Here is a 27,801-nt window from a genome sequence, read left to right on the forward strand (position 1 = left end):
TTCCCCACTTAGCCTGTCTCGTGGGTTCTGCATCATTCTGTTGGAGTGCCCTGGGTACTGGCGGAGTCGGTAGAAGGCTGCTTTCCACAGCTGGATGGTGAGCTCCAGGGACCTCCTGGGTCATCCCCTTCATCCTGGTCATTCATCCTGGTATCTATGCTCAGGGATCTGCCCACAGTGACCCGTCTGTCACTAGTGGATAGTTTTCACAAGGAGGCAGAGGCAGGGGATGGGTGTGTCCTGGCTCCATGTGGCATTGTTCTAAGATTGGGTTCCTTCCCTGTCTTCTTCACTGCATTCTTGTGCACGTCCCTCTCTGTCACATTCTTTGTGACAGCCCTCAGGCCTTTGCCGATTAACTGTCCAGTCCAGAACATCACCTCACCATCTTCCCTGTTCCCTCTAATTCAGTATCCTTTAACTTAATGACCCCGCGCCCCCACATCCAGACATGCCATCTCAGGCTCCCTGTTGTGCTCTTAAGATTTTCTTAGACTGGAAGATTGCCAAGAGCAGCAAGTGCTTAAAATCTAAGAGAGGATGGCACCTGGGCTTGGAAAGCACACCCAAGCCCACCATTTCCTTTCTGTAAAATGGAATGGTCACCACACCTATGTGGTAGGGTCAGCCTGAGGAATGGGAGGGCCGATGAATTACATTTGCTCTTCTTAGTCTGATAGTGACTCAGCTGGGTGTTGTAGTGAGACTTCATCTTAGCTTTGATGAGTGTGACTGGGGGAGCAAAGCTGTGGCACTGGACAGCCTTCTTCTCTTGCCTGCCTGCTGTCACCTGGCTTTCTGGTCTCAAGTCCCGGAGGTATATATTCATTTCTAATCACACAATGATGGGACCGCCCAGGGACCAGGGGAGACTTGTATGACTGCGGCAGGTGTGAACTGGGGAGAAGAGATGGGAGAAGATAACAAGGTAGGGGCTAGCACTGGGGTGACATCCTTGGTGACACCTCCCTCACAAGAGCAATACCCCTTGTGTTCAGAGTCCACCCGCTCTGACTGACCTCACCCCTGTTGGTTCACTTCACACGCAACACATCTGGGTATTCCTGAACTTCATACTGACAGGAGGGATGGTAGCCAGGCTGGCTCAGGTCTCCTGACTCTAGTCCAACTGGTGGATGCTCCCATCAGAAGTAATGTTATAAGAAAGATGGGTAACCCCGTACCCCCGAGCAGCCGAGTGAGGACAGAAGGCCTTAGCCATTTCTGTCAGGTTGCTTGGTGCTGCCACAGGAGCCAGCTAGACATCTGCCCCCTTTTCTGCAGATGACATCCCAGGACCATTGCGCCCAACAGGGGAGATGCTTGCTGCTGGTGGCTGTTCCTAAAGAGTGGAAACAGTACAGTTTCTGTAGAGGAGCAGCACTCCAGATCTAGGGTGGAGGCAGGTGAAGACGAAGTCCCCCTAGCTGGGGTGACTCTCCCCCTCACTGCACAGCCACGGTGCTGTGTCTATCTGTGCCTTCTTGGTAATGAATAACTTCCTGTCCTAACTAGATTTTGTGCTGCCCAGAGGGCAGGCATTAACACTCCTGTGTTTCCTCAAGGGCTCCCCCTTGGGGCTCAGAATAGAGAGTAGAGGGTTCAGGGTAGACACCTCTACCGCTTGGAAGGCCATGGAATCGTTCATCTAGCCATTCCTCTGGAGTGCTTTCCAGAAGCTGAGCTCCTTGTCGGGCGCTGGGATTACAGAGCCTGGTAAAACTTAGCTCCTGCACTAGGGAGTCAGTCACACAAAGGAGAGACTAGGTCCCTGTCTCCCCCCCCCCCCACTCCCCAGTCGTCTCTTTCTCATCATTTGCAAACTGTGGTGGCTCCAGGTCAGCAATGCAGACTTCCGCACACCCAGGGGAGGCTGTCTTTATTGCAGTGCTTTATAAGAGGATCAAGGGTTGTTTCAGATGTTCCCCTGGTAGGCACATCCCTCTAGTCTTTTCTGGGACCTTGGGCTCCAAGAGGACCCAGCTGCGACCAAGAAAGAGCACTGCTACCTTGCTCTACTGCTGTCATAAACTGTGTCCCACTCGAACCACCTGCCCCTTGCAGCCCCGCGTCCCACTCAGGAACGCAGAGGCGGGGGCTTGCGCAGCTGCAGGAATCTCTCGGAGCCGCGCTTGCGTGTGCGCAGGGAGGGGGCGGGGAGGGCGGCGTACCCCGCGGAGGCCTGGGGGCGCTTTCCTACACCTTGCGTCTCTGCTGCGGTCCCTCTACCAGTGCGCAGTAGCTGTTCTCACGTGTGCAAAAGCGTGGTGTGTGTGTGTATGTGTGTGTGTGTGTGTGTGTGTGTGTGTGTGGTATGTAGGCGTGTGTAAATACTGCATGAGACCAACCATGTGCCCCAGACTGGACAGGTCCTACGTTTAGATGGGGGCGGCGGCCAGCCTGGTAGTGGCCGGGTTTCTTTCCCTTCCAGCCTTTTCCCCTAGACCTATCCTTTGGCATTCTTGGATCCTTGGTACCTCCAACTGTCCCCCACTTCTCATCACCAAAAGAAACCAGTACTTTCCCATGGAGGTGCTGCTTCATTCCCAGCCACTGAGCCCTTGACATTTAGAAGTGTTCTGGGCACACTGGTTTAGGCACACAGCGGACCGCTAATCCTATTAAAGATATTGTGTCATTGGGGAGGGGGGTAGCTCCCCCACTGGAGCCAGGCAGGCCTTGAGCCCATTGGTCGGATGCAAAGCAGGGGGCGGGGCCCAGAACCCTGGGAAGGGGCTCTGGGCGATTTCAGAGTGGAGAGTCAGGGCTGGGATTTCACCGGGCAAGCCCAGCGGTTGCAGCTGCGGCGGATCCCGAGGCTCTGCCCGTGGTGCACCAGGGCAGCCCAGGGCCGGCAGCCGCTCCGCAAAGTCGCGGAACAAGGGAGGCCGAGTGCCCGCAAAGTGATAGGGCTCCGGGCTGGGTCTGGGCTGGAAGAGGCGTGCCTGCAGAGCCTGGATCCCCGGCGCCCTTCGGCCTCGAGTGCAGCGACCGGTTGACGGTGCAGCCGCCTGGGAAAGAGCAGTCAAATTGCAGCCTCCCCAAAGAAGCCTAGTTAACGCAGGCGAACCAGCGGCTCCCCGAAGCGTGCTTAGAGTGGTGCCGCAGAGCCCTCCCGGGCCAGCGGGCTAAGGCTGAGAGCCGGGCGCCGTCCCAGCGGCAGCGGGTTGCTCCGCGAGTGTTCTCCGGTGCAAAGAGGGGGCGTGCAAAGCTCCAACGGTCGGCCCGCTCAGAACCCGTGCCCGACCCGGGTGCCCCCTCTGTCCCACTCTGGGAGCAATGCCCCCTGCCCCTCGTGCCCCCCGGGAACGACGTGAGCATGGAGAAGTCGAGTAGTGAGGATTCTTCGATCCACCGGAGTCCATCTTTGGACAGCAAGGACTCAGACTTTGCCAAGCCGTCCACCTCTGGCCGCCCGTTCGGTCGCGGCTTCACGGCTGGCGCCTTCTACGGCACCGCGGGTTCTCGGGGTCAGAGCCACACTGAGGCCGGCATTAAGACTGACAAGTACAATGCTCCCAAAGGCAGCAAGTACGTGGTGTTTTACCTGGACCTGTCCTTTGTGTTCCTCCTAGAATTTAAGAAGTGCAACATGGCCAGGGGCTGCCTCTGCTGCTTGAAGTACATGATGTTCCTCTTCAATTTGATATTCTGGGTAAGTCCTTAAGGTTGAATCTTCAGTTGCTCCCTCTCCTTGCTTTCTACACTGTGAACACCCTCTTCCTTACTGCATCGTTCCCTTCTCTGCTCAAAGGTAAGTGCTTAAAAAAATCGCATCCTTCCTTTTGCTTCTTTCTCATCCTCCCTCCTCCCCATCTATGGCTGAATGGAGGCTCCAACTTGTCGGTCTTCCCGGAGACACATGGTCTGCTCCTCGGAGGTGGGCAAAGTTTGCCACTGTCTCCTTCCCCACCTAAGAAAAGCCACGCTGAAGTACCTGCATCAAGGAACCTGCATTAGTAGGTGCAGACTTGGAGCAGCTGTGCCGCTGCGTTGGTGGGAGAGGAGACACGGATGGTTTCCGAGTTTTCTTCTATTGCTTCTGAATGCGGGAGAACAGTCTGCAGCATTGTGGGAGTGGGATGGACGGTGTGGAGGTCACAGTCGCTGGCTCATTTCGGTGACTCCCAGGAAAAGGAGGAAGCAATGACATGGGACAGGGCACTGGCTGTTGCTTTTGAGGGATTGCGTGAACTGGGTAGCCAGCAGTCTGGCCACACTTTCCCAGGCTCCAGGAGGCCCCAAGGTGAGAAGGGAGAAAGGGAAACAGGCAGTGGTGCCTCGGACCTTGATGAAAGATGATTTTTTTTTTTCTAGAGAAAGTGTCTATGGATGGGCTGGCTTGGAAATACCCCGTCTGGCGTGCGATATGGGGGCTGTGCATGCATAAGAAGTACTAGTACCAACTAGACCAACACTTCTTAAGTTCATTTTGGATTCTTTCATCCTTACTGCTACCTCTGCCTTTCTTCACCAGAGTTCAGACTATGCAGCACAGATGTTTGGCCCATTCCCAGGCTCTGTCCTGGCCACTGGCTGGAGGCTGTCAGCTGCCGTGCATGGTCCAGGGGACAGGAGAAAGACATCCCCAGTGAGGTTGGGTAGCAGTGTGCAGCTTCTGTCAAGTGACTCACTTTTGAAAAGAAAAACTTTTGAGGGTGTGTGCATGGAGGGGGCGACTTTTGTGGAGAAGGGGAAGCTCTAGGCTGTGAAGGAAGAATTGTGAGTCTTGTGGTTTCCATTCTTTCTTAGATTTTTATGTGACCTTGAGTGTCACGGTGCCCCCTTAAGGTTGGGGCTTCTCCTTCAGTCCAGACTGTTAGGATGGTCTCCTTCACGGTCCTTACTGCCTTGGCAGTGTGATATCCTGGGGGTGTCACCTAGCTGATCCCCTGAGGGTTTCTGTTTCTTTTCCTGAGAGCCTGGTCTGAGATGAGGTGGTTCCTCTAGATAGTTCCTGTGTGTGTGTGTGTGTGTGTGTGTGTGTGTGTGTGTGCCTGGGGTGGGTTGGGGTAGGGGGAGGGCGACTTTGGTGATTAATGTTACCTGTCACATGGTTGGAGTTTTAGGAAAGCCGGGGCAGATATTCTCATTCTCTTTCTGGTGATGAGAACCATTGGAATGTTAAGAATGACTCTGTCCCTGTTTTGCGGGCCAGTGCCTTCTGCTCTTTCTATTCCTTTGCCAGGATCTGTGTCAGCCAAGTACTTGTGATTCCTTGGTATCCTGGTCCACATGAATGCTGTCATTTTCGTTGTTTACTGGAACCTTCTCTTTCCTCTCTCATAGTTTCAGCCTACCTTTTTGGATTGCCCCACAGAACACATATTAATTAAATGAAGACTCTGTGGGCATGGATGCTCAGTGTCTTTTGACCAGTGAGTGACCCCCACTCAGCAGCCCAGGCTCCTGGCCCCCTTCGCCTCGCCGCCTGCTGGCTGCAGTTGGTATGACTGCTCATGATACCTTCTGAAGGATTCTAGCTTGGTTTGGGGCATGGAGGCTCCTTGTAGGCTACTGTCTGTGTCATGAACATAGTAGGGACCTGTAGCATCTTTGTAAGCGACCAAGTGGAGTGAATCTCAGGAGTGAATTGCAGCATGGTGTTACATAGTTGGGATCCCCAAGCCCCAAGTAATGGGGATGAGAAGTTAGGTATCAGAGCTACCAATAATAGAGGCTCTTCTGGCACCATAAGCTGTCGTGTGACGAGTGATGCTATCTTTTCTACAAGTGTGGCAGCGGTTCCTCTCTAAGCCAGTTTGTTAATGCGTCTGCCCTTCCTAGTGTAGTTAGAAGTTTAGCGATCTTACTGCCTGGTCCTAATTGGAACGCATCCCTGGCGGAAGAGTGACACCTACCCCACCCCCTGACTTCCCGATTGCATAGTATTTTTGGAACCAGGAGCTATGGTGAGTTGAGTTCTAAAGATACATTTTTAAAAATGCCACTACCATATGAGATGCTGAAATAGAATATAGATTTTAGGGTAGATGAGGAATTTAGCAGAAGAGGAATGGACATTTGCCTATGTGTTTGCCAGGGAGTCGGAGGGACCTGGGGATGTTACCCTGTTGTACCCACGTGAGGGCTTCCTCCAGGAAGGTGCTTCTCTGCTCAGTGTAGGGGTGGAGCAGAAGAAAGTGCTAAATGAGAGGAGATTCACTCCACTCCACACAATGCCACACCCCCTATATGGTAGAGCCTCTGGAGGAGTCTGGTGAACTTACCCGGCCCCCTTGGCTGACTGCTTCCTCACCACTGGGTGGAGCTTTGAGGGCAATGGTATTGGTGGGGGCCCTGCAATATCACTAGAGGTAGAATAGAGTGGGTCTGTGCTCTTCATGCTCTTCCTTCTTACTAAGAAAAGGGCAGGTGCCTCCCTGGCTGCTGGGCGCCTGCCTGCTGGTGGGGGTCCAGGTCTGTTCCTGGCATGCTGGCATGCTGGCATGCTGGCTTCAGCCAGACAGTTCTAGCCTAGTAGGTGGCCCAGTGCACCATGGGAGCCTGGGGCACCCAGGAGGGCTGCTTCTCTGGGGACCTGACATAGATGGAGAGAATAAAGGAGCCACCCTCTCCTCTTGGTCCCTTCCATCCATATACACCCCTATCCTGATTATTAGGGCCACAGGGAATTCTGACTTCTTGATGGACAGAAATAGCAGGGCTATAGTCTAATAGTCTAAAAGTTTCTCTCAGCCCATGCACCTCTGGGGTGTGTGTGTGTGTGTGTGTGTGTGTGTGTGTGTGTGTGTGAGAGAGAGAGAGAGAGAGAGAGAGAGAGAGAGAGAGAGAGGGAGAGAACAATAGAGTGGACAAGAGGGGGATCTCTGAATGCTGTGGCCAGCAAATCCAGATCCCAGATCGTTCCTCCTAACCTGAGTCCAGTTGTTGTCTGAGATGGAGGGACTGGGGCAGATGGGTATGCTAATTGCCACTCAGGATAAGTCACTTTTCTTGCTTGCCAGCAGAGGTATTCTGTCACTTTAAATCATGGCTGGCATAGCAGTGACACCCTGGCCCCTCTGGAAGCCTATTCCTTGTGGATTGCTCCTTTTATGAAGGCCAATTAGTAGCAGAGGAGACAGTGTTGAGTGTGCCAGCTATAGCAGGACACAGTAGACATGGAGCTGCCACCGTCAGAGTGCTAGGCGGGGCTCCTGATTAATCACCCTGAAGGTTGGGCCCTCTTGTTAGCTATCTATGGGTGTTTTGTTCAGGCCAGTCCTCTCTACTGCCTCAGCTGCATACATTCCATACAGGCATGGCCTCTGTGGGTTCTGGACCAAGGTCTGTACATAGTGAATGCAGGGAAACCTATAGTGCTAGAGAGAATCTGTGGGGTACCTTCTGGTATGAGGGATCTTAGAAAGAAGTTCAGGTTGGGACTTGACCTCACCCGCTCTCTCTATGCTAGAGATTCAGGTGATGCAGACAGCATAGGAAGAGACATTTAGGGATTTCCCATAGTGCTCAGGAGTGAGGGATGATTCCCCAGGAGGCTGCTACAAGCAGATTTTTTTGGAGGTGGGGTGGGGCCAGGTCTGTCTGCTGGGGTCAAGAAGGAAGATGAAGGGTCTGGTGGACACCCCAAGAGACCCTTGGAACGTGGCCATGAGAGAATGCCAACTCTGTGTTCATTTCCAAAGCATTAAAAATTAAACTTCCTGGTCTTAATATCTATTTTTAAACCATGTCAGAGCCAGCAATTGCTGTCAGTCAAGACGGGCTGGGGAGGAGGAGGGAAGAGATAGAAAAGTCCCCGATGAGACGGAAAGAACTGCTGGGACCTGCAGTCTTACCCAGCGCAGCCAGGCCAGCCCTGCCCCGAGTAACACTCCGGCTGCTTCTACCTCGTGGGCTTGGCTGCCCTTGGCTGAACTTGGCAGCGGGCTTTCTGTGGCTTAGTAGGGTATTGGGTCCCAGTTGAATCCATTCACTCACTCCACAACTATTTGCTGAATGCCCGCTCCTCGCACAGGGGCCTCCAGTTGGTGAGGACAGGGCAGATCGGTTTCCTTGGGCCAGGAAGTCATGGAATCAGGAGGTCATCTGTCCTGTCCTGTGTGCAGCACTTGAACCCAGGGCTGCCAAGGGTAGCATCTGTGTAGGTGGGGGCTGCCTGCTTCCCCAGCATTTTAGGGTAGGCAGCTGCAGGTCTGGACCCAGCATCCTGGCTTGGCTTGGCCTTCCCCTCCCTGTCTCCCCACCCCCCAGCTATACTCTAATGGCCCTTCTCCGAAAGGTTTCTCCTATCAGAAAGAAAGAGAATTTAAAAAGAGCTTCAGGCTTCCCTCATCTCCCTTAGTTTGTAGAATACAACCAGTGAATCATGTGGGTTTTCTGTTTTCTTCTATTGAAAGGACAGATAGATGCCCTGTGGCCTGTGTGCGTGGTGTGTTTACTGAGCACTTGTTGTAAACCATGCTATTGAGGTGCTCAGAGTTCCATGGAGTCAGACACACGTATGAAGACAGTAGACACTCAATAGAGCTGCTACGTAGAGCAGTATTGCTGAGTAGAGGCCAACTACAAACATATCAAAGCTAAGCACGTTGCACTTGGATTTCGAGGGATGGATAGGAGCTTGATGATCAGGAGAGACTGGGATCCAGGCAAAGGAGAAGTTAGGGAGAGAGGGACCGGCGACCACCATAGCAGGTCTTGCTGCAGCACTTGGCTACAGGCTGTTGTCAGTTATCTGGCTTTAGAGCCACACTGTTTTCCCTCCGCGTGCTGCCCCCAGCCCCCTTTCCCTCTGTGATGTGCCTGCTTGTTTGGTTTCAGTAAGGAAGCTTTGAAGCCAGGCTAAACCCATCGGGCAGAGCTAAGTCTTCTGAGCCAGCTTTGTCCCTGCTCACGTTTGAAAGCTAATCTGCCTGCAGACGTGGTGGGGGCTTGGCAGGGGGGCACTCCTGGCAGGAACATTAAAAAACAGCTTACTGACCAGCCAGTGAGATCTATAGCCAGAAAGAACACAGGTTAAGATCTGCCCTCTAGGCCCTGCTCTTTGTCTGGAGAGCTCTCGACTACAGAGGAGATCCAGACTCTTGTTTCTGCGGGGTCTGTTCTCCCTTCAGCCGGCTTTGCACCCTGTCAGGAGAGCTGGAGAGGTCCTGGGATGCAGTGGGTTAGGATGGTGTGTGTGGCTTCAGGTTGTTCTTCAGCAATGGGGGCTTTCACATCAGGGCCCTGCAGGGGCACTGTTTTGGTGGCTCCAGATGATGTATGTCTGTCCAAGAAGACAGTCACAGTTTCTATCTTCAGCTGCTTTTCATCAGCTCTGGGGATCCTTGCAAACGTGTTCAGATTGACCAGGCAGCTTTGCGCATGGACAGATTCCACCCCCTCTCCCCTGTGTTCCCCATAACCTACTGATACAGTTTCTATGACTTAGGCTTCTGTTAGAAAGGCGCACACATGTGTGTAGGTGTGTGTGTGTGTGTATGCTGTGTGTGTGTATATATGCGGTCCTTGCCTGTTATCATGTTAGATACCCATTCCATTGTGTACATATGTGGCCTGACAGGTAACCTGGCCCGTAAGGTCCCATGACGGGCAGCTGTAATCACTTTACTGCACACTATCCCATCATACTCTCCTGGTTCTTGGTGTATTGAGTGGGGTCTGAACCAGGCTTGCTGGCTAGTGGTCATGTTCCTGGGCTTCTGTGGATGCATTTGTATTCTCAATGCATGCCAGACTTTGCTGGGCTGCTTGACCTGTGACCTGGGCTGATCAAGAGATATGATACACAGACGCTAGGTATCAGATGCTGCACCATACAGTCTGGCCAATTGCATGCACCACACTTACAAAAAAAGACATTATATATACCCATGCAGCCTCTGTGTGTCTCTCCCCGAGCGTCCCCACCCCCATCTTGAATTTCGCTAGAGAGATCCTTTATTCTTCAATTCTGTGTACCTTGTATTCCAGATGGCATCCTTGTCCATCATTTGGCTTATTTTAAAACTTTATTCATGGGCCAGATGTGGTGGAGGCAGATGCAGAGGCAGGGGAATCTCTGTGACTTCAAGGCCAGCCACGGCCACATAGTGAAACCCTGTCTCAAAAAAGCAAAAACAAATATGAAAAAAACCCTTTATGCATATGTATGTGGTGTATGAGTATGTGTGTGTGTGTGTGTGGGGTGTGTGTGTGTGACTGTTCTTATGTGTGGATACTAGAAATGGAGTTCAGGTATCTTTCTCCATTTCTCTAGCTTTTGAGACAGGATCTTACCATTCAACCTGAAGTGCAGTGCTTTGTGTCACCTGGCTGTACAGTGAGCCCCTGAGATCTGTCTGTCTCTGTGACCCTGTCTCTGGAGTGACAGGGGTGAACCACGTTTCTGGCTGTTTACATGGACATCTGAACTCAGGGCTTCATGCTTCTGCAGCAAGCACTTTATGCATGGAGTCATCCCCTTTTCCTTTAAACATTAGAAGGAACGGATAGGTGGAATTATCCAGACTGTGTGTTTCAACATTCAATGTTATGAGCCTGGCAGTTTCCCACCAGTAGTAGAGTGTTTGTTTAGCATACGCAAAACCTTGGGTGTAATTTCCAGTGCCACAAAACAAAACAAAGCAAAATTAAAATCCAAAATGTTTTGTGATCCATTCCTGTCAGTAACTATACCTCTATTTTTGCACTTAGTGGTAGTCTATAGCACACTGTTTCAGCGTGGTCTTTTCTCCTTTGTGAATATTCCTGCATGAGTCTCCTGGAGAGTTTATCCAGCCCACAGCAACACATGTGCACACTGTGATGCAGTGGCCATAGCAGATTGCTGGGAAAGCATTTCAGGGGCTTAGCCATCTCCATAGACTACACTTGGAGAAGCACCCATTAAATGCCCGTCAGGGGCCTTGCTCCTGGCTGCTGCCTGTGGGCTTGTGACACCACAGAGGTTATTTTCCAGGGTAGGTGCATCTATTGACAGTCTCATTGGTGCTCAGCTGAAAATGGGTGGTTCTCCAGTACCGCGGGTGTGAGGTGCTGCGTGGTGATGCCCTTGCCTTGTACTTCCGATACCAGGAGACATCTTTTCACGTGTTAATTAGCCATCCTCTCCTCTTGGGTGGGTGCACAGTTGTGTATCTGGTCGGTTTTCCTATTGATTCATTTGCTTTTATTCTGTTACTTTTTAGGAGTTTTATGTTTTGGGTTTTACTTTGTTGTCAATTGACTGGACCACCAAACCGTTTATAGCTTCCAATTGGAAGTTTTGTTTGTTTTTACTTCCTTCCTGGAATATTTTGATAAAAAGAAGTACAGCTTAGCCAGTTTCTTTTGTTAGATTGGACTTGCTCTATGCCTTAAGAAATATGTCTTTCATGGTGTCCTTATGTCTTGGTCCTGTGCTTGCCACCACATAAGCACTCAGGAACTGTTGGCCGAAAAGGAAAAAGGAGTTTTTGTATTTCTCAAAGTTTGCATTCTTGTACTTAAGTGCTTAATACATCTGGAATTATTATTTGTGTATGACATGGGCAGAGCTGTTTTTGTTTGTTGGTTGGTTTTCTTGTCCTCCTGGGTAGTCTAGCTTCATTGACTAGATAGATATCTTCCCTCCACAGATGCATGGCGCCACCTATGTTTTCATATGAGCCTGGGTCTTTTTGTGTTACCACCGCTCTGTAAGTCTCCATGGCAAGGCAGACTTCATGTTTTCCAAGAGTGTTTGGCTGTTCTTGGCCCCTTGTTCTTCTGCATAAAGACTGGAATCAGTTTAAATAGTTTTTACCCAAAGTTAGCCAGTGCTCCCCCTTGCCTCAGGTTGTTTGCATTTTAATTAGCTGGTCTTTAATTGAGCCTGTTTAATCAACTCAGGAGGAATTCCATCTCTGTGTATATTTGTGAATGTAAATTGTATTCAAATATTTCAGTCCATGAATGTTTTGTATCTCTTTATACATTTAGTCCTCTTTAATATCCCGTGCTACTTTGTAATATTTGAAGGTCTTTAGAATTTGTAAGGCAGCAACTTCTGGTCTTTTCTTCACTTTGTCTACTCCCCAGCTTGACCTGCGCTGTGTACATGTGGAAAACAGAGAGGACCCACAGGCAGCCCTCAGCATGGTGTGGTGATGGAGGGTGCTGCCAGTACCTGGGGGACATTCCCCGGGCATGCCATCTGCTCTGGTACCTAATGGGAATATGCAGGGCTATCTTATTTTGCCTCTGAGGAGATGGAGGCTTGAGGAGAAGGGATTTTACCCTGGGTCACTAGGCTAAGAAATGGTACAGTGGAGATATGAACTCAGTCAGTTGAACCCGAAAGCCCTCGCTCTTTCTCCGACCTGGTTGGGGAAGTCGTCCTGATCTGGCTTCCCTCCCCAGGCAAGTTTCAGCTGTGCTTTTCTTGGATCTGTGCTTGGCACTGGGTAGCCTTGTAGCGTCAGGGGCGCCTTCACACATGTGGTGCGACTCAGTTGACAATTTGTGTTCCCCTTCTCCCAGCCACAGCTCCAAGAAGTGGCTTAGAAATCAGATACCTGTGGTCTTCCGGGGCTTTTCTGGTGTGGTAGGTAGTCAACTTATACAGTATGAGCTTCATGAGACACTTTGTGCTTCTTTACAGCATTCAAGCCCCAAAGTCCTGCTTTTCTGCCTCCCAACAGCACAAGCACATCGCTCTGTTAGCTCGTTACAGCAGGATTTACTCTCAGGACCATACGGTTTTTGCTTTTGTATTTTTACCTTACCCCCTCTGCTAGCATCTACCTTCTTGCCTTTTCAAGAGACACTTAGATTTGTCTTACCCCTTTGTCTGGCTTGCTCATAGCATGTACTCAGTACATATGTGTTGGTACTATGTTATTCAAGGGACAAGACCTACTATGGGGTTGCAACCTTTAAACAACTATTCAGACTCCTCAGAGGAGAGACTCCAGCTGTGGGTGGGACTCCTCTGGCCTCAAACTGGAATAACCCTTTAGCCAACAGGATCCCTGCAGACACCCATACTCTGCATATGGCAAGGCCACCTTTGGATCCTGTCCTCCAGAGATTTGCCTACATATCCTATTCAGCCATATGCAGCATGCCTTTTGGGTTCTGCAAGTCCTATTGCCTCTACCCACTTCATTTCCAGAGATATCAACTCTGGGGGTTGGGCGCTGGGCGCTGGGATGACTGTCTTGCCTTGAAATCTGGCTCTGATGACGTTTGGTGCAGGTCCCCAGCCTCTCACTCCACAATGAGGACATGGAGCAGCCTGCTCGTTATTCTCAGTGCCAGTTTTCTGGTTTGTGGGGGTTAAAATTAAGTACAGTGGCCAGATCGGTGATTCTGGTCAGGTTAAGAGTTGGGAAAAACTTTCAAAAAGGGGAATTAAGATTAGGCTTGCTGTCGGGTGGTGGTGGCACACATCTTTAATCCCAGCACTTGGGAGCAGAGGCAGGTGGATCTCTATGAGTTTGAGGACAACCTGGTCTACAAAGCAAGTTCCAGGACAGGGTCCAAAGCTACAGATAGAAATTCTATCTCAGGGAAAAAAAAAAAAGGTTTAGACTTGCCTTTATATAGACAGGGGTCTAGGCTGACTCTGAATTCTGTATCTCTGTGGGTCAGATTCTGTATGTGAGGGGTACCCCTGGGTCAGCAAAGACAGTGTTACTTGATCATATGCCAGCTTGGCTCCTTGTACCCAACCCATCTCCAGGTGGCTTAAGTGGGGCTGAGTGGGCGGTATGTTCTCTGTCCCCTGCTCTCTTCCTTGGTAGGGGCCCTATGGTCTCAGAGTAGATTATATATTTGCAGGCAAAGCCACCACAGGTCTAAAGACAGGGCACCAGCAGCGTGGGGTTCTGAGAGCCCTTACCCAGATTTCAGGTTGCTGTTTTCTCACCTTTTCTGTGTGGGGGTGGGAGCCTTTTTGTAAGGCCACCAATCCTATTCCTGAGGGTTCCATCCTAGACACCCCTAAAGGACCTGCCGCCTTATACTATCACATTGGAGTTAGAATTTCAACCCATGAATTTTGAGTGGGAAAATAAAAATTCAGTCCAAAGCCTTGTCTATGTGTAAGTACTTGTGTACATATACATATATGTTGTATCTGTACTTGGGTATAAAATGGTTAACACTTTCACTGTATATGAATGTATATATGTAAGTCTCCATATAAGTTACATGTTTCTTGTGATTTTCTCCATAAGTGTATGGCTCTTGGGCATAAGCTACCATTTTCTAAGCTTCTGCTTCTATAGAGGGACTCTAGATGAATCTAGGGCTCTAAGGAGATACACTCTCCTTAGGAAAACCCTCTGATTGAGCAAATCCCAGTGGTGATGTTCAGCATCCAGGGTGGGGTGCAGGACATTTGCAGATCTCTTTGGCTTTTCTGGCCCAATCCTTTTTCTTTTGGGGATCAGCACCTCATTTTCCTATCTAGGGATCTTCCTCAGTCTGCGAGGGAAGCAGTAGTTCACAGGTTCAGAAGGAAAGCTGAGCCACGGCCTATGGTGTGCAGAAACCAGGGCTGCCTTGGAAATCTGGGGATCAGGGTACTGAATGGGTGTGGGATATCAGGGTAGCAATGTGTTGACCCCTCAACACTATAGGATGGATGCGAGATATCAGGGTAGCAATGTGTTGACCCCTCGACACTATTGGATGGATGTGGGATATCAGGGTAGCAATGTGTTGACCCCTCGACACTATTGGATAGGTGTGGGATATCAGGGTAGCAATGTGTTGACCCCCTGACACTATTGGATGGGTGTGGGCTATCAGGGTAGCAATGTGTTGACCCCTCAACACTATCGGATGGATGTGGGATATCAGGGTAGCAGTGTGTTGACTCCTTGACACTATTGGATGGGTGTGTTCCTGCTGTTTTGTATGTTAGGCGTCAGCTTCCCAGAAGAGGGTTTAGTATGGCCACATGCTTGGCCTTGGCACACTTGAACAGAGTGCCTTGATTGGTTGGACAATACCTTCTACATTGTTGAGGAGGTGAATTTCCTAGAGGAGATTGATGGTGTGGACACCAAGAAAAGGGAGAGGGAATCTGGCCAGCCAGCAGCAGATGCCACCTGCCGTGCCATGTTACACTGGACTTCCAGGAACTGTGTATCCCTGAGAGCTGTCTTTTCCATGTCCTTTCTGAGTGTCCAGGAGTGCAGAGGGAGACCGAGACCCAGGAGGAAGAGCAGTGGCTACTGACTGTTTTACAGTCTGGGTAAAACTGTAAAACATCTGGCCCTGGGTGGGAGATGGCTCTAAGCATTGGCTCCCCCTTGTGTTTGTTGCTCCCCCATCTGGCCCTGGATGGGAGGTGGCTCCAGCATTCGCTCCCCCTTGTGTTTGCTGCTCTGCTGGGGTGTGCATGTTGTCTGAGTCCCACAGAGAAAGGTATTTCTAAAGCCGCTCAAACTAAGACCTTTGAGGGTTGATTCCTTATAAACCACAATTACAGGTCTTAATATCTCAACCCCTTCTCCACAGCCATTTCTGGCATCCACCCCCAGGTTTGCTCACTGGCAGGACTAACTAGGGTCCTGTTCAGGGCACTCAGCATGCCTTACAGCCGAGCTTCTGCTGTCCCAGGGGGGTGTGCTCAGAGATGGGACAGTGAGTCCCGAAGGGTGCTGCGGCACAGCAAGGCCTGGGGACTGCAGGGGACACGAGACCTCAATTTATTGCCCTGATCTCCTGGAGCTTGGACTCCACTTGGGAGGATCCACCCACCTTTACCTATTTAGCCAGGAGAAAGTAAGGCCCACCAGACAAAACTGGTGCCTGTAGTCTTTCAGATGAGGCTGCGCCTCCTCCACAGATCCAGAGCCTCTGTTCCTCTTCCTTCTTTGTGAGGCAGCAGGGCATGAGCGATCCGAGTCTTGTCCAAGTTCCCATGTTCAGCCTTCCACACATAGAAGGTACTGCCCACTCTGCGTATTGCTGCACAGCCCATGTGATTCCTGGCTTGCTCTGGCTGCTGAGAGGCTCAGTAGTTATGCTCTTCAGTGAGGATCCCCTTGTTTCTTTTCTCGTCATGATGGCCATTTGTTTCTGGGTCTCTGAAACCCATTTTTCGAAAATGAGGACAAAGCTACCAAAAGCTGGTGGCAGGACAGCAGGAAAGCCTCCGTGTGAGAGAAATGCCACTGGGGAGCAGCAGTGTCTTGGGGTGGGGCAGATGGTCTGAGCTTGGCAGAATTGTGGGGTTTAGCCCTGTGGAGGCAAGAAGAGGCAGCCTTCTGGGGAGAGAATCTGAAATCAGCAGGGTGAGGCCAGATGCCCTGTATGTGACTTCCCGCTTCCTGCTGTCATGAGCGCAGGATCTGATGCATAAGGGACCACGCAGAGGTGAGAGCAGGAGAGAAGAGCGTGCATATGTGATGAGCGCCCTGCACTGTCCCTCTGCCCTTGCTTGTCATGGAGGTTATAGTGCATGCCTGAGTACCAGCTGCTGCCCCTGGCCTTTGACAGGCACAGGCTTTGTGTAGGGGGTCTGCGCAGCAGATGTTCAAGGGCAGAGAGGGAGCGTCCCAGAGTCTGGAGGACCCTAGAGTGGGGAGTAGCAGAAGGGAAATAGGACACCCACAGGTGAGGGGACTGTGAACAGGCAGAACAGTGGGGCCATGGTGGGGGGGCAAGCAGAAAAATCAGACCATTGAGGAAGCCAGAGAAGGGTGAATGCGAAGGTGTGTGCCAGGATGCTCAGCATGGCTGGTTGGTGAAGATCCTTCCAGGTGAAGGTGACACTTGGAAACCCTGTGGAAATGGCTCTTTTGCGGGGGAGGGGGTGGGGGTGCAGGCAAGAGAGCATGGTGACGACTGGCTAGGTCCTGGACGGGGGAGCCGGCTGCTAGGGGGCTCTTCAGGAAAGCACACCGGTGTGAGGCTCTTGTGCCTTTGGCTTGCCATAGGAGGTCAGGCGCAGCTTGAAGCCTGGCTCTGCCCACTCCTGCTCAAGGGAAGTAGTTCATGCTTGTGGCTGAAGCCCATCGGACCCAAATCAGAGCGACAGTTTGTCAGGCTGATGGGCCTGAGCTCCACAGCAGCTCTGTGATGTCCAAACCATTTAGGACACCTTGCATGACTGGTCCCTCTTGCCTGGAGGGAGGCCTGGCTGAGAAATCAGGGTCCTTCAGGAGCTGGGAGGGAGGGGGAGGAAGGTAGACGCCATCAGGAGGGGATAGTGTACAAGGTGCTTCATTTGTTACCATTTAAGGCAGGCATGGAGAGACAGCCGCCCTCCTTTCCCTCCCTCCCTCTTCCCTCCTCAGCCTACCCCGCTGAGGGCCCCCCTGTCTCAGCCTCCTGCTGGGAGGAGGGGGTCTATGTGAAAAGTGCATGTTTCCCAGAAGGTGGTGGAGGGTCTGAATCAGAGCCGTGGGAGGAATATTGACAAGATTCTCAGCCTTGCTGGTTCCTTTTCTCCTCTCTGAAATGGCAGTAGCTCTCAACCTGTTGGTGGGCGGGGCAGGGTGGGGCTGGGCAGCTGCCTAGGAGGTTCGGCCCCCAACCACTCATCAGCGGTTCCTTCCTCACTTTCTGAAGAGCGGGGACTCCCTGTCACTGAGCCAGGTAACTTGTGGGGAGGAACCAGGGATCAGTGCAGATCCTGTCTTCTCCTAAGTGTGTCGCTAGCTGGTTGTGTGACACAAGGTGAGGCACTGCACCCTCTGGGCCTCAGTTTCCTCATGTGGAAAGTGCTACATTTGGACACTCAGGGTTAGGGGCCCTGCTTCGGGCTCTGATGTTCTGTACTTTCTGTGCACATAGCCCTTGGTTCTTCTCATCTCGCAGGAGTTGGGTCATGGGCCAGGGTGGTACCTCATCTCTCACACGTGGCAAAGCTGGAGCCCAGGGCGAGGGGACGGGCTGCTAGACAGGCCCATAATGAGCGTCTGCTTAGGATAACCCACTGCCTGAGAGTCAGGAAGCTGACCCAGATTCTCGCTATGCCAGGAGCTCACAGTGCAGGGGAAACAGCTGCTCTGATGCTAGCCTGGGTCAGAGACAGGAGCTCCCGGGCTCCCGCCAGACATGTCCCTGTGGGCTTAACAGAGAGAGAATTGTCCCTCTACCCCAGTTCCCACTGTGGAGTAGGAAGGAAAGGAAGTCCCTCTCTAAGAGATGGGGACTCCGCCTCCATGGCGAGTGGGTTTTACCCTGCCCCCATGCCTGGGAGGGCTTTCACACCAGCGGAGCAGGTAATGAGGGGGCGGGCTGTTTTATTAAGCACCCTTACTAGAAGAGACTCTCTTGTTTGACACAGGAACTGTAGCGGCTCCCTTCCTATTGTTAGGAGCGTAATTGCAATTGTTCTAATTCCTCCCGCTAGCAGTCATGATTAGGAAGGGCTTTTTCTTTCTCCCAGCTTTCCTCAAATCCCTAAATGATAAGTGTCTCCTTTTGTCCCTTTCACTGCCTGACCTCCACCACCGGCTCTGCCTCTTCAAACTGCCCATGGCCATCTAGGGTAGCCTGATACCCAGCCTTCTCTTTCCTTCTTCTATAGTGAAAAGGCTCTGGCTTGTGCCTCCAGCTGCTACCCAGTTTTCCCAACAAACAAACAAAAACCCCACCAAACACGTGGCTCCAAGCTTGGGCTACTCCATATGTGTGTGGCACAGCATGCCTATGGTGCTCAGAGGACAATGGGCAAGAGCAACCTCGCCCCTTTCTGTGGGTTCTGGGAATTGAACTCAGGGTGTCAGCTTTGGCAGCAAGTGACTTCAGCAGCTGACTGATCTTTCTTTGCAAGTCCGTATGCTGCATCTTAACTGTGAATGTCTGTTGTGATGTCTCGGTAAGGAGATGCTGCCTTCACAACAGCTCCTCACCTTGCTGGCCAGATCTCTCCCCCTCCCCCCTCAAGCCCTGCCTCTGCCCTCCCTTTTACTTTATCATAAGGAACATAAGGGGGAGAGAGCCTTCAGCAGGGGTGGGAATGCAGGCTTCCCCTCCAGCTCCGCCTTTGCTTTCGTGGGAGGAGCTCTGACTTCAGTCTGGCATGTGTAAAATCAAGCTCAGACCTTACCCCTTGCCCACCCACCCTGGGGGAACTGTGAGGAGGTTACAATGGCATGATGTTCATGAAGGTTTCCTGAACTCCACAAATGATCTGCTAATTTTGTCTTCTAACTTTGTGTGCTCTGTTCGCTGTCAGCTTTCTTCCTGGCCACGCCTCAGGCGGGCACAGAGTTTGCTCCATGGAACATTTCTCTAGTCTACGATTGACTGAGTTATGAATGTGATTTTTACTGTTACTGGACTCGGGGCTTGGCTGCTTGTCACTCAAAGGTCAACATCTGAGAACTGATTGGTAGGAAAGTGTTCTACTTTGCTTCTCTTGCAGTGATAAGACTCTGACCAAAAGCATCTTGGAGAGGAAAGGGTTTATTTAAAGGCTTAGGCTTCCAGGTTACTGTCCACAGTTGAAGGAAGTCAGGGCACCAACTCAGCAGAGACCACAGAGGAATGTTATCTACTGGCTTGTGGTCAGCCATGTCTTACACAGCCCAGCCCACCTTTCTAGGGATGGTGTCACCCACAGTGGGCTGGGCCTTTCCACATCAATCATCAATTAAGACAACCTCTCTCACTGACATGGTCCTTCTGATCTGGGTAATTCCTCACTTAAGGTTCCCAGGTGACTCTAGATTGTGTCAGGCTGAAAACAACCAGCACAAAAGGAATCGGTTTATTTAAGGACTGACATCTTAGGAGATGGAGGGGCTATTGATCCATCTTTGGGGGTCTCAGGGTACCGAGGAGTTTTCTGGTGGCTCAGAGAGGAGCGGAGCAGAACAGCTGCGTTCAGTGCAAGGTGTCAATCATCCAGGGTGTGTGTCTATTTGTTTTTATTTTGGTTGGAACATTATAATTTTCCTTGACCTCCTACAGCAGTTTTTTCATTTTCTGAAAACAGATATATTACTTTTCTGCAAATTTAAGCCTCACAGCCATTTCTGTGTTTTGCATTGGTTGATAAACAGAACTGCAGACTAAGGGAGCGCATTACAAAGGGCACCAGATGTTCTGGCTTCTGTAAATATAAAGGAAGATTGTTTAGCATTTAGCGACTTAATCAGGTGAGAATTCACTTTAGAATTTCAAAAGCAAAGCAAAAGGGAGACAAATGAAAGTGACTTGGTCCTGGTCACCCTCCTCCAAGGGTCAGCCACCATTAAACCGCATTTCGGGATGCAATGTTTGATACTTCCTGGAGTCTCTCTTCCCTTTACCTCCAGCTGCCCTAAGCCATCTTCCATCAGAGGGGAGAGTGTGAGCCACCAAGGTGTAGATTCTGCTGGGACTCCTCAGTCTGGTTGATATATTTAGGCTCATTCCTCCTGACCCAGGGTTTACTAGATGGCCCTGGGAAACCCTTGTGTCCCAGAGCCACCAAGGGGAAGCTGTGCATCCAGGAGCTGGTCTCCATTCCTTCTGAGACAGGGAAGTGACTTCAGTTAGTGACCAGGCCCTTCCTGACCCAACTGCAGCCCTAGGCTGATTATCCAGTCCTGATGTCTGGTGCTTTGATTGACAGGCACTGGAGCCAATTTGCTGGCTTGGGTTTATCTGCCCTGAGGGGGATACTGGAGCCAGGCAGATCATTCATGGCTGGTTTCTGCTTTAACCATCTAATGTGGCTGTGGGTTCTGTAAGCTATCCACCCGTCGCCATGGATCCACATCTCTTTTCCTTCCCTCCAGTACCATCCATCTTGGGCACTCACCAGTCAGACTGATGATAGTGAATCTGTCTGGAACCAGTGCTGTCTGGAAGGGGTAGGAGATCCTTTCGCGTGTCAGCCCTCCCGTCCATATGGGTTTCAGGGCTGCCAGTTCTCCTTGGGGAGTTTCCTTGGGATAAACAACCACATTTGACTTTTAGGGAAACTGAGTTACAGAGAGGGAAAGGGACATGCCATTGTCCAGGTTACAATACAACAGTGTCTAATTGTCTAGGTTGATGCGATAGGGCCCAGGATCACTATGGTGGTCACAGAAGCTCATTAAGGTAGTCATCAGGGGTTTCTGGCTTCTAGAACCAGCTATGTGGGCTCCTAAGGGTTTAGCCACATCTCCCACCCCTTTTACCAAGGAAGGTTTAGAGGTTGGTTTCTTTCTTTGAGTGAGTGCTCTCATAGGTCCCACAGATGGGAACCTCTGTTCCCAAACTTTGAGCTTAGTTAATCACTTAGTTCCCTTTGTAGAAGACCAGGCCAGGATGCTATCCTGCAGAAACTGAGCTCTCTGAATGACCTTTGCTCTGTTGGGGGAAGAGCTAGCAGGGGAGGGGCCTGACGGCAAGGTGGAGAACCTCTCAGAATAGCCTTGCTGTTTTGTTATTTGCTGTGTATTCTTATCTCTCCCAATTGTTCTTTAATTTTTTATTATTACTGCGTACATCAGTTTCTTTTCTCTCACTGTGATAAAACACCATGGCCAAGGCAACTTATAGAAGAAAGGATTTGGGCTTGTACTTCCAGAGGGTCAGAGTTCGTGATAGTGGAGCAGAGGCATGGGGGCTCACATCTTGAACCACAAGCATGAGGGATGGGGGATCGGAGGAGAGGAAGGAAGAAGGGGGGGGCAAAAGGGAAATGGAAGGGGGAAGGAGGAGTGAGGGAAGAACGGAGAGGGAGGGAGGATAGATACACTAGAGTTTTAAAACTCAAATTCCACCCCCAGTGACTCAATCTTTCCAGCAAGGCCACACCTTCTAAACTTACCCAACAGCTTCACCAACTGGGGGACCAAGCATTCAAATACCCAAGACTGTGGTGGTGGTGGTGGAGGGGTGTCTGTCATTCGCACCACCACACTATGTATTATGTATGTATGATGAATGTTTGTGCAAGTGTAGGGGTGTGTGTGTGCGTGCACATGTGTGCACGTGTACACGGGCAATCCATGGAGGTCATAGACAACTTTGTAGGACTGGTTCTGTCCTTCTCCTTGCCGTGGGTTCTGGGGTCTAACTCAGATGCTCAGGCCTTCAGAGCAAGTGCTTTCCCCTGCTGAGCCAACTTGCCAGCCCCAGCGTTTTCCTTCCTCATTTTGTGTTCTATACTTAGTGTTTCTGTTTTGGGGTTCTCTTCCTGACTGTGTTTAAGAATTGTACCTGTGGGGTTCCCTGGGCTGATCTCTGACCTCGGACACTAGGGACAACGCATGAAAGCAACTTGGGTCCCGGACGTTGGCAAAGAGCTGGCACTGGAGGGAAGTATAAGCTGTTCTCCAGGTCCCACATTCATTTTCTCTGTAATCCTTGAAGCTCCATTGGGTAATACTTGCCCAGGGTGCCCATGCGCAAGAGATAGTGCTGTGAGGTAGTGTGGTTTCATGGGTGGAGCCTTGTGGGAGGTCTATAGGTAATTGAGGGAACTTCCTTAGAAGAATCAAGGTGGGTCTTGTGGGACCACAGAGGACTCTCACTGTCAAATGTCTGAGATTAACCTCTAAATCTCGGTGCTTTCCTGTTTGGGGATGTGAGCCTCTTCCCTTATGAATTCTCTTTGTTGTGATCTCACCAACCATGAGGACTTCACCAGAGTCTAGTTATTTCTGGTTCCTTGCCCTTATCTCTTCAGCACTGTAAACTCAATGGACTTTTCTTCATACAGTCAGCCTATATGAGTGTGGTAGTTTGAAAGAAAATGATCCCCAAAGGGGATGGCACTATTAGGAGGTGTGGCCTTGTGGGAGGAAGTGTGTAGGCATGTTTTTTTGAGATCTCATATATGTTCAAGCTATGCCCAGTGTCTCAGACTACTTCCTGTTGTCTGCAAGTCAAAATGTAGTACCCTGAGCTCCATAAGGAGAACCAGCACTAACTATATCTGCCTGCATGCCACCATGTTGCACCATGATGATAATGGACTAACCTCTGAAAATGTAAGCCATCCCAATTAAATGGTTTCCTTTATAAGAGTTGCTGTGGTCATGGTATCTATTCACAGCAAATGAAACCTTAACTAAGACAATAAAATGTTTTGTTATAGTAATGGAAAAGGGACTGATGGGGTTCTTAATTCTTTTTATTTTTAAATATTTATTTTTTAATTATGAATGCATAATGGGTTTGTGCACATGAGTGCAGGTGGAGGCCACAGGCATCAGATGCCCCCGGAACTGGAGTTACGTGCAAGAGCAGAAGGTACCTTTAACCACTGACCCATTTCTTGGTCCAATTTGTTTCACTCTTAAGAGCCTTCACTTTCTCATCTGCAAACTGAATGCTATGCACTGGTCCAAGGAGTAACTGAAGTACTGTATGAAGAGGCTTTGATTCAGTGGGACCTGGCAGATACATTGGGTCCTGGATTTTCAGATGATCACTGATAGACACGCGGCATGGCCGTGTTTTCCGACAGGACAGCTTCGGGAGCAAATGATGCCTACGTTTCACTCTTAGTCTCTGCTTCCTGTTTTCCAGTCTTGTTGTGACTTTCTCTTGGGCAGGAAAGATGAGGGCATCAGGTTTTCTCATCTTTCTCCAGGATAGAGGGTGGGGAAGGAGCTGGGGGGGGGGTAAACTGGGGGATCACAGCCTGTGACAAAGACACGGTGGCAATGGCAAAAGAGAAGTTGAAGGTGGGTGTTCTGTACTTTTAGGATCAGTAGTTCTCGACCTTTCCAATGCTGCGACCCTTTAATACAGTTCCTCTTGTTGTGGTGATCCCTCCCAACCATAAAATTATTTTTGTTACTACTTCTTAACTATAATTTTATTACTGTTATGAATCATAATGTAAATATCTGATGTGGGATATCTGATATGCCATAAAAGGATCGTTTGGTCCCTCCCCCCAAAGGGGTTGCCACCTAGAGGTTGAGAACCACCATTTTAGGATGCTTCTTAGGGCTGTGTGTTTAAACTAGACTGGTAATTCCTTGCTGAGATCTTTCTAGAGGAGAGCCCACATTAGCCACACCTCCAACGGCCTGGGCAGGGTGAGTGGGGCTGTGAGGGCTCCAGCTTCTCTACCTGGCCTTTAAAGGTCATCCCGTGGAATGACTGACTGCCCCTTGGCCTTGTCAAAGATGGACTGGAAGGCAGAGGCCCGACCTGGGAACAGAAAGGAGGAGGTGCAGGGGAGAAAGAGGGCAAAGGCGGGAGTGGAACGGACAAGGCCACAGGTTGAGCTCATAGGGTGATCCTTGCCTCAGGTAGCTGGCAGTGGTGCCTGAGCCTGCCAGGCTGGTACCTCGGGCCTCTCTCCTCCCTGCCTCTGGTTATTAAGACATCGCCAGCTGCTGTGCTCACAGCTCTGCTGCCAGTAACAGATGCATCTGGCTGGAATCTGGGTCATTAAAAAAATACCCTGATATCTCTCTTCCTCTTTCACTTCCCCTCCCCCAAATCAGACCCTGGCCCAGAGCTGGAGTCCCCCAAAGAGTGGGTCAGGAGGTGGAGGGAGTCTGGTGGGCCTGTTGGCTGTCAGGCCACTCAACTAGCCAGATGGCTGTTCTTGTTGGATGTCTGATTGTTGTTGTGTCTGCGGCATTGTGCAGTGAAGGCCTTAATGAAGAGTGATGTGCCAAGGCTCTTCCCTCCTGTCATGGCCTGGGGAGGCTGGGCAGTATAGCATCTGAGACAGTATCTATGCGTATGGGCGGGTGTGCAACAGATTTGGTTTATGCCACCAGTGGTTGAATAGAGCAGAGGTACTGAGTCTCCTGAGATTCTGATTCCTCCTCTGAGCAATGACAATGGTTTGCAGCTTTCCTGTGGGCCGTGACTCCCCTTGAGGAGATGTTCCAGCATGGCACTTTATAACGGGTCATTGTGGTGTGTTTGCCCCTGTTGAATATACCTTGTAAGGGAGCTGTTTACTATTGGCCACCATGCCATCTCCACTCAGCCACTGCATTCATTGTGTTGGCTGCTTATCTGAGACCAGGCATGGGTCTAGAGAATGCTATTTGCGGGAAAGCGAATCAAGCCAAGACAGCAGCTCTCTAATACCATGATCCTTTGAAGGCTCTAGAGATCTGGTTGTTCATCTTTCTCTGGGCCTTGGGGAGAGCAGGGAGGAGTGGAAGAAAGATGGATGGGGTGATAAAGAAGGGAATAGATGAGTAAGAGCACAGAATGGAAATCACAGCAGCTACTGCCTAAGGAGCGCGCCTGTGTGGGACCCTGCTGTCAGCCTCCCGAACCTCTCACTACCCTTTTGTGCCAGCCTGAGAACAGACGAGGGCGTAAAGAGTTCTATAGCAGTTGGTCAGACCCTGACTTCATCCTGTTTGTCATCCATTGTGGTAGGGCACCTGGGTGGTAGACCGCATGTTGCATGGATGGAACCCTACGGCTGGGCCTCACCTCTTCAGTTTCTCCTGCAGGAGGACATCATTGTTACCCAGGGGAGCTGAGCAAGGGTTGACCTTAGGGCTTCTCTGGAGCATAGACAGGAGATGCCCTGGTGGATCCAGCTGAATCTGGGCTGTTGGTTGGGAGTGAGGTAGAGCGGAGGGAGGTCTGCAGAAAGGTCAGTGATGTGTTTTCCTGGGGTTGCCAGGAGGGCTCAAGCCTAGAGACCTAGTTCTGCGGTCTCTGCCCACTGGCTGGGGGCCATCTCAATGTCATGTGAGAACTGCTTCCGACCCCCTTGGTAATGGCAGACACTACACTGTCCAGTGGAGAGGCCCAGATGGAAAGGCAATGTGTATTAATCAGTTACCTTTCTGTTGCTGTGATAACGCACCATGACCAAGGCAGCTATAGAGGAAGGATTTACTGGGGCTCATGGTTCAGAGAGTTTAAGTGGTGGGCATGGAGACTGGATCTGAGGGCTCACGTCTTGAATTACAGGCATGAAATAGAGAGTGAACTTGAAATGACATTGAGTCTTTAAACTCTCTGAACCAGCCTTTAATAACATGCTTCCTCCAACAAGACCATACCTCCCAAACCTCCCCAACAGTGCCACCACCTGGGCACATGTTCCAGTGTCCAAGACTGTGGGAGAACACTGGTAATCTAAACCACCACACATATCCAGAAGGGGTGCTGTTTCTAGATTCTCCCCTACAAGAGTTAGGGACTTGCCCATTACAGGCCTTAGTTGAAAAATGGGTTTTTGCCTGAGAGATGAGTCTAACTCTGGAGCCATCCTTCAGCCATTGCTCTTTTCTGAAGACATGGAAACATCTCTCAGATCACCTTTTATGGCCTTGTCACATGACATCCCTGGAGACTCACTATCAGACTGGCCTTTTGTATATCTGCTGTCTCTTGGGGAGAGGGGAGAGGAGAGGAGCAGGTAATGGGTTTACTACCAATGAGAACACAGCTGAGAATCCCAGGCTCCTGCATGGTGGATGATTGATAGTACCATCCTCCCGTTGGTGTTACTCTCTAAACTTCACATTGTTTCCCTTTTTCCCCAATCATCCATCCACACACCCATCCATCCATCCATCCACCCATCTATCCATCCACCCACCCATCCATCCACCCACCCATCCATCTACCCACCCATCCATCCACCCATCCATCCATCCATCCATCCATCCATCCGCTCATCTAAGCATCCACCTATCTACTCATCAACCCATCTATTCATCCATCCATCCACCCACCCATCCATCCATCCATCCATTCACCCATCCATCCATATACCCATCCATCCATCCATCCATCCATCCATCCATCCATCCATCCACCCACTCATCTAAGCATCCACCTATCTACTCATCAACCCATCTATTCATCCATCCATCCGCCCACCCATCCATCTACCCACCCATCCACCCACCCACCTACCTACCCACCCATTCACCCACCCACCTATCCACCCATTCACCCACCCACCTATTCACTCATTCACTCCACTCATTCACTCCACTCATTCCTTAGATACCTACTTAGGTTAGAAAAGATAAAACAAGTCTACAGTAGTCCTTGGCCTGTCGTGGCTTTTCTGCCTTCACATATTTAGACTGTTTTGTACTGAAGGTGCTCTTACAGACATCAGAACACTAATCAAACTTTCCTTTTGACGTCATAGGACTTGCTGTTCACGGGTAATTGAGCAAGTATATATTGGAAAGGTGGTGATGGCTGCCTGGGGTGCTCTGTTATGAACACATTGCTTCTGAGACAGGCAGAGTTCTATGCTATCTTTTCCTGAAAATTCTCCAAATAAACCTTTGTTGGACTTTGAATGTGCTTATGGGCAGTGCTGAGCTCAGCCTTGCCAGGTCACAGCAGGGAGGTACACAACGCAGCGACCTGGGAGGGGTGAATGATCGGTGGTTTTCACTTCCTACGCACAGGCTCTGTTCCATCTTAGTGAGGTCTGGTGGGTCCTGGTTGGTCCTGGGGAAGACCTTGGATGTCCAGAGTTGGGAACAGCCACAGGTAGGTTGTCAGGTTGGATCCTGACAGTGGCAGAGGAATGCAGGTGCTTCCAGGGCATTTGCCAATATAGAATCAGGTTCTGGGCCTCCCAGTGTCAGACTAGTTGGCCATCCTGGCTTCAGGGCAGTGCATCTAGATGAATACAGAGCTCCTGGACCTGACCCTCAGTCTGTTCCTGAAGCAGATAGCATCTCTGGGGATAACTACTGAGAAGACGCTGATGTGATCGTGGTGAGAGGACAATGGGCATCTTCTGCTTTGTCCTGGCTCTTCCCCCAAAGGTGCCTGATGTGAGGTCCACTTTCCAGGGGGTTCTTAGTAAGTATGAACCAGAGTCTGAGGCAGAAGCTGGGGTTCAGCAGGCCTGGCCTTCCCTTGTTTTCCCCATGATTTATCTTTTTCCTTAAATCATACCTGGTGCAGGGACGCTGGACTAGTTGATCACCTTTCATTGCCTCCCTG

The 27,801-nt window shown here is 50.6% G+C and overlaps 1 protein-coding gene across 6 annotated transcripts in view; it reads left to right on the top strand.

The window, feature by feature from the left end:
• The window catches only part of Tspan9 (tetraspanin 9), a 187,527-nt gene that overhangs the window by 107,967 nt on the left and 51,759 nt on the right, over positions 1–27,801 (top strand). For 5 of the 6 annotated variants that reach the window (XM_087904173.1, XM_087904177.1, XM_087904174.1 and 2 more), the window contains one exon: positions 3,576–3,655. In XM_087904173.1, the coding sequence (XP_087760299.1) occupies positions 3,593–3,655 (63 nt within the window). In that variant the 5' untranslated portion in view covers positions 3,576–3,592. Of the gene's footprint in view, positions 1–2,796; positions 3,656–27,801 lie in introns of those variants that run through there. The other variant, XM_087904172.1, reaches the window with a different exon arrangement.

The sequence above is a fragment of the Myodes glareolus genome, chromosome 3, assembly GCF_982192425.1.
Source record: "Myodes glareolus chromosome 3, mMyoGla1.1, whole genome shotgun sequence".
Lineage (NCBI taxonomy): Eukaryota > Metazoa > Chordata > Mammalia > Rodentia > Cricetidae > Myodes > Myodes glareolus.